We start from the raw sequence: 12,159 nt of genomic DNA, 5'->3' as shown, positions 1-12,159 counted from the left end.
ACAGCAGAGGAGAACCCCTCCGCCAGCCTGTTAATCTTCCACCTTTTGTTCTCTCTCTTCTCACCTCCTCAGTCTTCCTCCTCAGAATCAGCTCCTGCTGCCTTTTCTGAGCCTCCAGCAGCTTTAGTTGATGCTGAAGGAGAAACGGTGTCGTTATCAGCAGAAGTGGTTAAAATAAACTGAAGCAATTTCCTATATCAGTTTCATGTTGCTGCAGGAGAGTTGCATTAAAACACTGAAGTGAAAAAGCTGACCTCTTGCTTTCGCTGGTCCTTTTTCAAAGAGGCAATTTCTCTGTTCCTGCGTGACTCATTCAGTCGGTTTTTCTCCTGCTGCTCCTTCATTTGCTTCATAAGACGAACCTGAAGATGTCAGAACGCACAAAAGTTTACATAATGCATGGCAAAAAAATCTACACCTGAGAAAAACAAGCTGTACCTTTGTCTTCTTCATTTCAGTCACATCCATCTGGAGCTTCTTCAGCTGCTTCTCGTACTGCTGATTGGTTCTTCAGCAGGCGGGCGTGTTCCTTCTGAGCCGACTGGAGCTTCTGAAGCTCCTTGTTCATGACGCTCAGCTTCTTCTCATATTCAGCCTTGATTTTACGAGCCTTGTCCTCTGTGCCACTTTCCACAGAATCTTTAAACGTCCAGCACAAACAAGAAGGTGGATTACAAAAATGTCAACCTTTTTAAAGATCCATTACACAACCTCTTATTTTATAGGGGCAGTAATATGTAAAATAAACTGTTTTTTTAATTTCACAATCATGTTATAATCTTATTCCCTCATCAATAACATATGTGTTGATTTGATTTTTTTTATTAAGGATGTTTGAGAAATACTTTAATCTCCCATGCAACCATCCAGCTGTGCAAACGCCTGGGTAGACCTTGCACTGCCTTTGAGGATGAAGCTTCTCCTCAGAGCTGCAATTTCCAAGCTTCCATGTTACAGAGTAGCTTTCCCCCACATGGCTCCTTCGGAGTAGTGTTACATGCTCACATTTGCTTCCGTCTCCTGATTGTTTTTATTTTGGCATTTTTGATGGTTCATTGGTGGGGGGGCAGAGCACAGACAGCCCGAGTGTTTGTTTTTTTTAAGCTGGGCTGGTGGTGAGTGATGCGTGGCGTGTTTGAAGCTGCTGCAGCAGTGCAGTTTTTGTTAAGAAAAATAACTGAAAGTATGGTGCGGGAAGGCTCTGGAAGGAAAAAGAGTATCTTCACCTCGGGACGGATCAACCCATAGGGGAGCGTCGGATGTTTTGGCTGGGATGAAGTTTGTTTTCTTTTGTTTAGATTTTTTTGGAAAAACTGGCTGGACGCTAAAGGATTTTAGCACTGGGGAGTTTACGCGCCTGCTAAGACCAACCACTGACAAAATCACAAGTGGCACATTTTTAGGAAAAGAGAAAAACTTCATATTTAAAGAACAAAAACTATTGAACAGAGCGTCTGACGAACGAAGGATCGTACGGGCTCGTCCTTCTCAACGGATGTCAGCTGGTTGAGTAACTCTGACCAGACATCTAAGGTAAGCCCCCTCCACACTGTGTGTTCCAGTCAGGTATCCGTTTTGTTTCTTTTCTTCTTTTGTTTACATCGATACGTACCTATTGTTGCGGCCCTACTCTCTCATAACCAGTCAAAAGAAGAAGAACGAGCAAAGTTGAGAGTAGCAGTACGTAACACTAGCTAGCAGCATTTAGCAAAAACCTGGTGGAGCTGTGATGTGGAGCATGAGCTCATTATAGGAGCTACTTCTCAGTGCGATGTTAACACTGTTTAAAGTGTTAATAGAGGAACCACAGTGTGATGTCTTCCTGAAGCTGGAGTGTCAGAAAGAGCAGGAGTTTCTTAAAGAGATAGAGGCCCTTTTTAAAGGTGTTAAATTAAGAATAAAATTTCTTTTAAGTCATATTTGATATATACAACATATTTATAACAACTGACGGTACAATAGTTACTTCATTGTGCTTTAAAATGGCACCATATGCCTGGAAAATACATGATATTGTCCCTTTAATAATTCCTAGAAGAATGTTTGATCTATTACTGTTTTCAAGCCTAAACAGAAACCGTCTCCATCTTCTGACAGACACTAGCTTCATTACAGGTCTATTTAGAGAACAAAACAGGAGTTAAATTTGGGTTTTTCTGAGATGATGTAAGAAACAGCAGATCAAAAACATATTTGTCTTCTTTACTGTCACCATCTGAAAACAATACCACATGCGCCACCTAGTGGATGATCTGTCGCTCTTACTCATGTTCTGAAGGACGCGGTCGCGCTCCAGCTGGGTGTCCCTGATCTTGCACTGCAGCATCATCAGCTTCTGCTCGTACTGCTGCTTGAGTGTGTGCAGACGCCGCTGGCTGTTCTCCAGCTCATCGATCAGTTTCTGCTTGATGGCGATCTCGCATGTGATGTTGGCCAGATCAGCCTGGTAGTTCTCTGTCAGACACAACACAAAACTTAAAAGAGTCTGCAGCCACAGACATATTTCAGCCTTTTGAAAGGTTACAGGAGTTTGCAGAACTTTAATATCTTGCATGTCATCTATCTAACATCCCAAATACTGTTGGTATGCAGACTCTGCATGATTGGCACTTGAAGTAAAGTGTTTCATCAACACAAATCGTAGCAAAGCTACTGATGTATTTTGTGAGTTTTCTCCCCAGAATATGATGTATATTTTTAGTAGCTTGGATGCTAAATGTCGCAAAGAGAGGTGTAGAAATTAGACTGTTGTACAGAAGAAAACTAGTTAGTAAAAATGTGCGTTAATCGAAATTGTAATCACAATTTTCAGTAACAGCATCACAGCTAAATTTGTCATGAGAAATCTAGGGAACAAGTCGCAAGAGCAGAATTGTAGAGAAACAAAAGATAAAACTTACCAATTCCTGAGAAAATTGATTTTTTTTGTTGCTAAATATTACCTTCCTAAAATAACGGGCTGTCTCCCCCCCCCAAACCCCAAAATCACTTTTGGCAAAAATGACTTAGTCCATTATTTTAGGAAGGATTTCCTTTATTATTTAGAGCATGAAGAAGCCTTCCATGCTCTAAGTAGCAGTCTGAGGTTTAAAAAAGTAAACTTTGGGGTTGAACTCAGTTTTTTACAGAGTAAATTTGAGGCGTTTTGGGGAAAACTCACAGCTGATTATCCCAAAGCCATTATAGGATTCTTGTGTGGATAAGAAGCCAAAGCAAATGGTGACGGTGGCTGAACCTCAAATGGAGCTAATATGTTTGTATTCATTTGATTCTGTTTGGTTTCCCTGAGTATTCCCCATTAATAAATGAGAAAAATCCTGTATTCTTCTTGGATAGAATGATCTGATTTGCCAGCAGTGGTAGAAATATGAATTCTTACTATTTTAGCTCAATAACTTCTCTCTTCCTAATAGCTGAATAATGGGATTTTATCCCCACTTCTTCCCACTGTTTGACCTCAATGATGGAGTTAGTACTGCTGGAGCATGCATGGTAGGGACTGGATGGATTGACTGGGCTTATAATAGGTCTACCATCATGACACATTTTAGCTGTCAGCATCTAACATACACAATACAAATGTTTCTGCAGTGTGAAAAATTCAAGTAATCCTCATTTGATTTATTTTATTTTCATTGTGTGTAGTCTGTTTTTTTAGATACACATTTTGTACATTTAAAAAAAAATCCTACTCAGTTGCATTCCTTTGGCACAGAGTTTGCCATTTTTGATAACAGCACAGCCTATTATGTTGTCATTTTGCCTTTGCTGTATGGTATGTTAATTCTGAAATATATCTGCTTCTGATACTCACTCAGAAAGTTCACTGTGTTGATCACCTTTACCAATTTATCCTCTCTTTGATATTTTGGTACACAGAACCTGAACTTGATGTTTATCCTAAAACATTTGTTGACATAATTGTATTTTCTCCACCTAACATCGTCATCAGTAATGTGCAGCAAGAGGAAACCAACAGTTTCACATCCACATCCAAACTGATTAAACAGACAAATGTGAAGATATCACAGCAGGTTGACCTGAATGAATGTTTCCTGACTGTAAGGGAACAGCTCCACCTTGTGGAGATATATCGAGCAATTTCAACTATTTAATGATCTTCACACCTTTTTCATCTGACTCCGAGTCCGAATCATCAGAGCTCTCCTCCACATCCATCTCCTCTTCGTCCTCTTCTTCCTCATCCTCTCCATCTTCATGATCACTGGTGTCTTGTACATCCTGAAACATCAAAATTAAGGACTTTTATATTAGCAGCATCCACAAGAATATTAAGGTCTCTGTATATTACAGCCTCATCTGAAATCTTGATCTCACCATTTCAGTCTCTTCGTTCATTTCCTTCTCATTTGGTTTCTCCTGTTCGTTGTCAGGAACTTCTTCTTTGTTTACGCTGAGAGACACACAGACGACAGTGAAACGATGTTAATTAATGACAAACTGAAGAAAAGAAACCAGCAGCAAACCTGGAATTGCAACTTCATGTAAGCAAGGATCATCTACAAAACAAAGCCCTTATTTTATTATTTTCAAAGGCATAGTGGTGAACAGAAATATGCAAAGCACATCTGTTAACAAGGGCTTACACTGTCTTTTGGACAAATAAGCTTTTAAATTAAAAAACTACTAACACAGCAGAAAATGTTGATGAATATTTAGGATTTCCAATCACATTTATTTCTAAACCAGAACGCTAGAATTAGCTGAGGAAACACATCATTTGACACTGTTCTGTTTTCCATAGCTTTATTGTGGAAAAGACAGTGCGTAATGTTAAAATGAGGAGGCTTCCAACTCTGAACAAAAAAACCCCCAGTATAGCAGCATTTTGGAATCAGTGCAACACAAAAAATACACACACAAACCAAATTCATGAACCACATCACTTGGATAATTGTTCTATCCAATTAGAGATCCGCTAACCTGTCAGGCAAAATAAAAAAGTGAAATGAAAGATCAGCTTACTAAAAAAGAAAAGGGTTTTAGTTTGGACTCGTTGTGAGCCAAAGGTAGAACTCCCTAGAATAGTTTGTGATTGGATTCTGCTGTTTGGAGTCCAGACATTAAATAAAAGTAACCTAAAAATGCAAAAATGTAGAGCAGCAGATAGTGAGAAAACAAAGGTTTGGGTTTTAAAATGATCTAGAACAACCATGCAATAGGAGCAGCATTTGTTTTGCTAAAGTATTCATACTCTTGAACTTCTTAATCTTCCGTCACATCACAACCACAAAGTTCAATAGTTCCCAGTGGGACTTTATGTGGTAAAACAAATCAAAATATTCTGATTATACTTTAATTTATATTTGTCATTCATAGAAAAAAACGATATCTTCAAAGTTTTGACAAAATATGGTCTGAAAAATGTGTCCATTTTCCTCACATCAGGGCTTCCATCCCAGCGGTTTACAGGAATTTCACAAAGATGGAAGAGTGGACATTCTCCACTTTCATCCTGAACACTGGTGCACCACAGGGGTGTGTCCTCCGCCCATTCCTCTTCTCTCTTTTCACCCAACACTGCTCCCACATATTTCTCACCTACACCACCATCAAATTTGCTGATATCACCGTCCTTGTCACTCACTCTTTTTAACTTTCCCCTTTTGGGAAGAGATACCTGGACACTCAGAGGGATGCATTTGTAAAAACATTTTAAAAACCATGTATCCCTTTACTTCCATTTCCCCTGATGAACTACTTTAAGTTCCGATAAAATACATAAAACGCTTATAGTTGTAGTGTGACAAATATGTGAAAAAGGTCAAAGAATGTGAATACTTTAGTAAGGAACTGATATCAGTCCAAAATAAATAGGTCAGCGACATGAAATCAAGATGGAAGCAAACGATGTGGGGCAGGAAAAGGAAGGTGGAAGCTTGAACAAACCTGGCATCCACCTCCTTCACCACCTCCTCCCTTTCCTCCCTTTCTCTCTCCTCCAACAGCTGCTGGAGTCTTCAGGGAGGAGAGAAGGGTTAAAAAAAGAGAGATGGAAGAAGAATGGAAGGAAGAACGGTCAAGTGAAGCGCTACGCTTTTGAGTCCAACAGCTTCACATCAATGCACGTCTTTCACTTTAAACGTCAGCAATGTGCCGTGGCCACAGCTGCCCTCTTAGTAAAAGTTTTCCAAACAATATTTTCAATTTAAAGTTCTACTAGCAGCCAACCTGCTACAAATCATGAAGCTACCACCACAATTCTTAACAATTACAGGCATGTCATGTTCTTTTACTTCCTGGTCAACCTACGTTTTATGGAGATTGTGGTAAAAGCAACAATCTCTGTGAATTCTGTCCATAAAAGAAATATATTTGTAAAAACAGATTTTCACAAATTATAAAAACAAAAAATACTTTAGACAGAGACCAGGCAGACTAAAAAACTAGATCTGCAGAAATGAACTAGGAACGCAGAACCCAAAGCTTCAAGGAATCAGTCAGGAGACAAACCCCACTGCTGTGAACAAGCCCTTAGTGTACGACTGTGTCAAAATACATTTTTCTGATAGAATTAGAGCAAATTCACACTTTTGACATTCTCTGGCCTTCCTAGAAAGAGCTTTAAGTTTTGTATTTATTCTTCTCACAAATAGAATACTTAAAAAAACTTGAAACAATACCGTTATGACACCAAAATCCACAAAGACAAAACAACAATGATATATTGCAACATTAGCTGTATAACGAATGGGCACAATATGGTTTTGACAGCAATGTAGTTGCAAGTTCTGCAAAAATGTTCAGAGTCAGATAAAAAAGAAGACCCTTAACAGTTATATTTTTGAAAATTGTGAATACAAAATGATCAACTCCTTTGTAAATCTAAAAAATCCAGTTGACCCACATCCTTCTCTTGTTACCTTTTCTTTTTCTTTTTCTCTCGCTTCTTCAGTTTCTCCAGGTCTTTCTTAGCAAGCTCAATGATGTCGGCAGTCTCTTTCTCAGGGGCCATCAGAGCGTTGGAGAAGGAGCCGGGCCCTCCGTAGAACGACTGACGGGTGGAGGCGCGGGACAGATTCTTCCTCAGGTTCTCATTCACCGCTTCGCTCTCCAGCAGCTTAGCCCTGAGAAAAACATCCAGGGATAGGGACCAGAAAACTCAACTTAAACTAACAAAACTAAAGTCCAGTCCACTTAAAGCTCCACTTTGTAACTTTTAGAAATGATATGTTTTTTTAATGTATTTGTTAAAATTCTCACAATGTCATAACAGTACAACAAATAATCTATGAAAAAAAAAAAAAAAATCAGGCTCCTCCTCACTTTGAACTGAATGCCAGGTCTATACTTCATCGAAGAAAAACAGTTACACAAGTAGCATCTTTCTTTCTTTTTTGGTGTATAATTTCATCTTGTGATTTTATTTAGATAGCAGCTGATGACTTAAGTCCTTCATGTTGGTTGTGCACTAATTAGAGTGATAAAAATGTTTTATTTTGGTTCTCTAACTTTAGCTTTAGAAAGATCCCTGTGCCTTTATTTTTCCCATAGTTTTGAAAACAAAGTGAGTATTTTACTTGGTTTAGGTAAATGGACTGAACTTAAACAGCGTTTTTCCAGTCATTTTGACCATTAAAGTGATTTACATCAGAGTCACAGTCAACTATTCACACTCACATTTGCTCACACATTTATATACCGATACACAGATCAGCAGGCAAATTGGGATTCAGTGCCTTGCTCAGGGGCACATCGACATGTGGAAGTTGGAATCGAATCCACGACCCACAAGTACAGACGACTGCTCTACCCACCCAGCTGCAGTTGCCCCATTTGATATGAGCAAAATGTTAATATCATCATAATCCTAGAGCTTATGTTGCACTAAACATATAAAAAGTAATAAAGAAACGCAGTCATTACCGAAGATCTTCGATTTCTTTGATGTAACTCTGTATCATGTTTCCAATTTCCTCCGTGCCTCCTTCACCTGGGCGAGAAACAGATTCCTGATGAGGTGTTTGAACAGCAAGTGGAATGCTGGCAGGCGACTTCGGTCCTACCTGCCCTGGCCAGAGCCTGGTTGGCCTGATCGCTGAGAAGCTGGGTGAGGCGAGCCCTCTGGGAGTCGATGGTCTCCTGCATGGCTTTCACCCTCACCCTGAGGTTGCTGTTCTCAGTCTGCAGCATGGAGTTCTCATGGAACATGTCGCTGAAGCTCTCCACGCCGTCCTCGCCCACCATGCGTTTACCCTGCAGGAGAGAACGGCTCCGTTACATCCCCAGAGCGGGAGCCTACGGAAGCCCTGAAGGGCCTCGTCCCGGTTCCCTCTCACCGTCTTATACTCCATCAGCTCCATCTGCAGTCGGGCGATCTCGGTCCTCAGCGCGCTGATCTGCTGACTGGCCTTGTCCTGGTTCACCATCACCTTGTTCTTGATGTTGCGGGCTCGGTTGGCGTACTTTAACGTGTTCAGGGTTTCCATGAAGTCAAGATCGGATGGACTAATGCATGCAATCATAACAGTTTGGCTGAAAAGAGAGTGGAAGAGTTTCTTGGTTATAAGACTGATACCTAAAGGGGATTCATAGGCACACACGCACACGAATAGGAATTATTAGACATAGAAACATCTTGCTGATTGAGGCGCAAGCTCAAAAGCTTGGAAACTGGAGATTGGAGGAGGCGCTGGGTCCAACCAGGTCATTTGAGACTTAAGGATTTCTCAAACATGCATGAAAGAATCAAAACAACACTCCAGGTATGTTTTTAATGTGGGAATAACATTATAACATGATGTAAAGCTAAAAGAAGTCGACATAATATTGTCCTTTTAAATTTGTATTAGCAGTGGCAAAGAAAGCCATCACATGTAAAGTTGAACCCCATTCCCACCTTAACCAATTGGATGGACATAGGATGAAATTCACAACATGGAGAGATTTACATGCATTCTAAGTCAACAAAAAGCAAAAGCTGGAGATTGTAATATGTCGTCACCTGTCACTCTGTTCTGCTTTCTTTTATATATACATGTTCTAAATATTTAGATGGAGTTAAACATTTAGAAGATACATTTTAGTCATCTAAGACATTACTCTGTGCCAATTAAAAGCAGATTTGACAGACATAACTTTCACTACTTGCTCTGATTGACATAATGAGTGATCCACCAACCTGTTTCCTCCCAGCGAGTCCTGCAGCAGTCGGGTCAGTTTGGAGTCTCTGTAAGGCACGTGAGAAGCCCGCTTGCTTCGGTCTCCTAAAGCACTGATTACGTTCCCCAGCGCCAGCTGAAACACACCCAGGGGAGCCAGAAGAATGGTTATTTTTTCCAGTCCTGACTGTTACTGACATGTTTTGTGTACTAGTAAGATAAAAACGTTACAGCAATGGCAGCTGTAATGTCATTACAAAATAAAAATCAGGAAATAAGCCCAACTCAAACACAACCTCCTTCCCAATAGAGGTCAGGTACAAACAAACAGTATTGTATGGAGCTGTTGTTTTTTTCACTAGACACGACACTTAAAGATGTGCATGTTGGTGTGTAAGTGTATGCACGTTGTCCATCTATTCAAAATTTTATTACAATATTTTGTAGTACTATAGTGATAAATTATGATTTTGAAAATTATTTCTTTTTTAGGTAACTGTATGTCTGACTGCATGACATGACATCACATTCATAGCATCACAAGCTATTGTTGAAAAACATTCGCTTTTGAAACAGGCTTCTTCAGGACGTCACTGAAAGTGTGATTTATATCATTAAACTGCTCACACTAAGTGCATTTAAGCACATTTTCTAAATGATAAACGATATTTAATGATGCTCTCAGTAGAACAAACAGTGGAGAAAATAGTAAAAACATCTCAGAGAAAACAGTTTGTTCTCTTTTTTATTATATATTGAAGCATTCAAGAATCTTTATTGATATACCAGCTTCATATTTGCATGTTTATAGTACAATATTCAGACCCCAGTTTAAGAAGCCTAATAAATAAGTAAATATATAAAAAATTAATATATAAATAGTGTAAATATAAAGAGTATGCAAAAAAGTAACATTTATTAATACGACAATAAATCAAAAAACATTTTTCATTGTAAATAATAAACGATGCAATAAATTCCCATCCCTAGTGATCGTTTGTGAGTGTAAATTCTGGTGTAAAGTGCTTCAAGTGGTCAGTATGATTGGAAAAGCACAATACAAGTTCAGTTAAGGAGGGCAGCATCCTTTCACAGAATCCCTCTACAAGGAAGAAGAGTCACAAATGGCAAAAATTCAATTTACTGAGAGTTTAACAGCCTTTCAATTTCAACAAAACCCAAAAAAATGCAACTAGAGGGTTTGGCTCTCAATAAAATAAGCACTAAAACTACTTTGCCCTTTAACTTTCAGGAGCTTTTATAAAACCACCCATGAGAATAATTATAGGGTAAAATATAGTGTATCTTTAGGGGGGGGAGAAAAAGTGCACTTTTTTTTTCTTTTTGATACCTTTCAGGGCAGTAATTACACACTGAACCACTAGGTGGCAGTCTACTTCAGGATAATAAAAAGCACGGACTGAGGAACCATACCAATCCACAGTTGATGGAGATGCCCTCTTTGGCCCGGTCGCCCGTCGCTCCGGTTCTCTTAAGTCTCTCAGAACCAGCCAGGTCCACAAAGTGAAACTTGGCGGTCAGCGTCTCGTATTCGTCCATCTCCCCAGTTTCCATTAGACACCTTGTTATCATTCTCACCTTCTTGCTGAAAGATAGATTGTTTTTTTTTTTAAAATGTACAAATTTAAAAAGTGAGAAAACTAAGCAAAATTCCCAAACTACATCTAATCAAACAGTCAATTTGTGTTTTCAATACGTGATTATCGTCGCTCACTAACATTGTCAGAGGCACAGACGCGAACTTGGCACAGGTGGATGGTGAAGATGGCGTGGGATCGGGAGCTCTGGACATTCATCTGAGTGCTGGCTGTCGTACGAGACAGAGCGCCTAGCTGCAGGCACTGCATCATCTGCACACACACACACAAGAATAGGAATTATTAGACATAGAAACCTTTTGTTGATTAAACAGGGGGAAATAATTCTGAATTCTACAAAGCAAACATTTTAATGATGAATAAATAAAGCTTTATGACTCTAAGCCTTGAGGTGCTGAACTGAGGAATGTATTGAATGTCACTGAAATATTGTGGTGTCAATAGTACGCACAGGTTTATGTGGTCAGACTTACATATTTGTTATGGGTAATCCTAACTCTAACAGGAAGCATGCACTTTTATTGTTTAGCATTAAGTAAACTGCCATCTAAAGCAGATCACACCAAACTAAAACAAGTTTTGAACCTAATAAAGCTTTTTGCATGACTTGTGGCCCATAAGGTCACATTTGATTCAAATGGGGGGACATTTTGAAGATGTTTTAAATTTTATAGTCAATTTATGAGGAGATAAATTCTACTTTCTGTAAAAAAATTTAAAAAAGCCTCTATTTTCTAATTACAATAATCAAAACAAAATCCAGCATTGTAATTACATCTGTTTATTGTTGCTTTTGCACCAAAAGGTGACCCAAAAACCTAAGATGTTCACTGAACAGTGATCTAAGTGTATTGATACCATTAGTGTCCAGATTCTGGAAGTTAAAACAGTCCTTCATACAAGCACTTGATGTTTTTGTATTTTACCTCAGCCTCTGAGGAAACAGTCCGTGTGGTCACTCCAACCGTATAGATTCCCCCATTGGCGTCTTCGTGGATCTTAATGTGAGATTTCTGCTTCATGTCTCGTGTGGAGTCAAACAAGTCCAGGACCTCCTCATTGTAAAGCTAGAAGCACACAGTAAAGGCAAAAGACAGAAAAAAAATCAAATCAAGTCAATTCATTTACTTATATTGCATCAATTCACAAAATGTCATCTGAGACATTTCAAGTATAGAAATAAAAAAAGAGTAACTACTGTACAGGGACAGCTGCAGTTATTAGCAAGTAGTTTTGAGCTTACTTTAATTATGCAGATGAGACTGTCCTAGACTTCTGACAGAAAAAATGTCCAGCTAGCATTAGCAAACGACTTTGCAAAATACTTTCAACCAAAGAAAACAAATGTCTAAGATTCTACCACTGACACCAAAGGACGTTAAACACAGAAATAAATAAATCTTCTGTCGACTCGTTGA

At 39.1% G+C, this 12,159-nt stretch overlaps 1 protein-coding gene across 1 annotated transcript in view; it reads right to left on the bottom strand.

Moving 5' to 3' along the window:
- The window catches only part of kif21a (kinesin family member 21A), a 54,471-nt gene that overhangs the window by 18,360 nt on the left and 23,952 nt on the right, over positions 1 to 12,159 (bottom strand). Inside the window, 16 exon segments of the mRNA XM_032546075.1 lie at positions 65 to 133; positions 255 to 362; positions 439 to 498; positions 500 to 639; positions 2,266 to 2,454; positions 4,128 to 4,242; positions 4,339 to 4,414; positions 5,911 to 5,979; positions 6,885 to 7,088; positions 7,888 to 7,954; positions 8,028 to 8,217; positions 8,301 to 8,496; positions 9,143 to 9,258; positions 10,557 to 10,724; positions 10,862 to 10,993; positions 11,668 to 11,808. Coding sequence (XP_032401966.1) covers positions 65 to 133; positions 255 to 362; positions 439 to 498; positions 500 to 639; positions 2,266 to 2,454; positions 4,128 to 4,242; positions 4,339 to 4,414; positions 5,911 to 5,979; positions 6,885 to 7,088; positions 7,888 to 7,954; positions 8,028 to 8,217; positions 8,301 to 8,496; positions 9,143 to 9,258; positions 10,557 to 10,724; positions 10,862 to 10,993; positions 11,668 to 11,808 — 2,040 coding nt within the window.

This window comes from Xiphophorus hellerii, chromosome 2 (genome assembly GCF_003331165.1).
Source record: "Xiphophorus hellerii strain 12219 chromosome 2, Xiphophorus_hellerii-4.1, whole genome shotgun sequence".
NCBI classification, from domain to species: Eukaryota; Metazoa; Chordata; class Actinopteri; order Cyprinodontiformes; family Poeciliidae; genus Xiphophorus; species Xiphophorus hellerii.
Note: the sequence above shows the minus strand (reverse complement) of the source record. Positions and strands in the feature narration are given on the sequence as shown.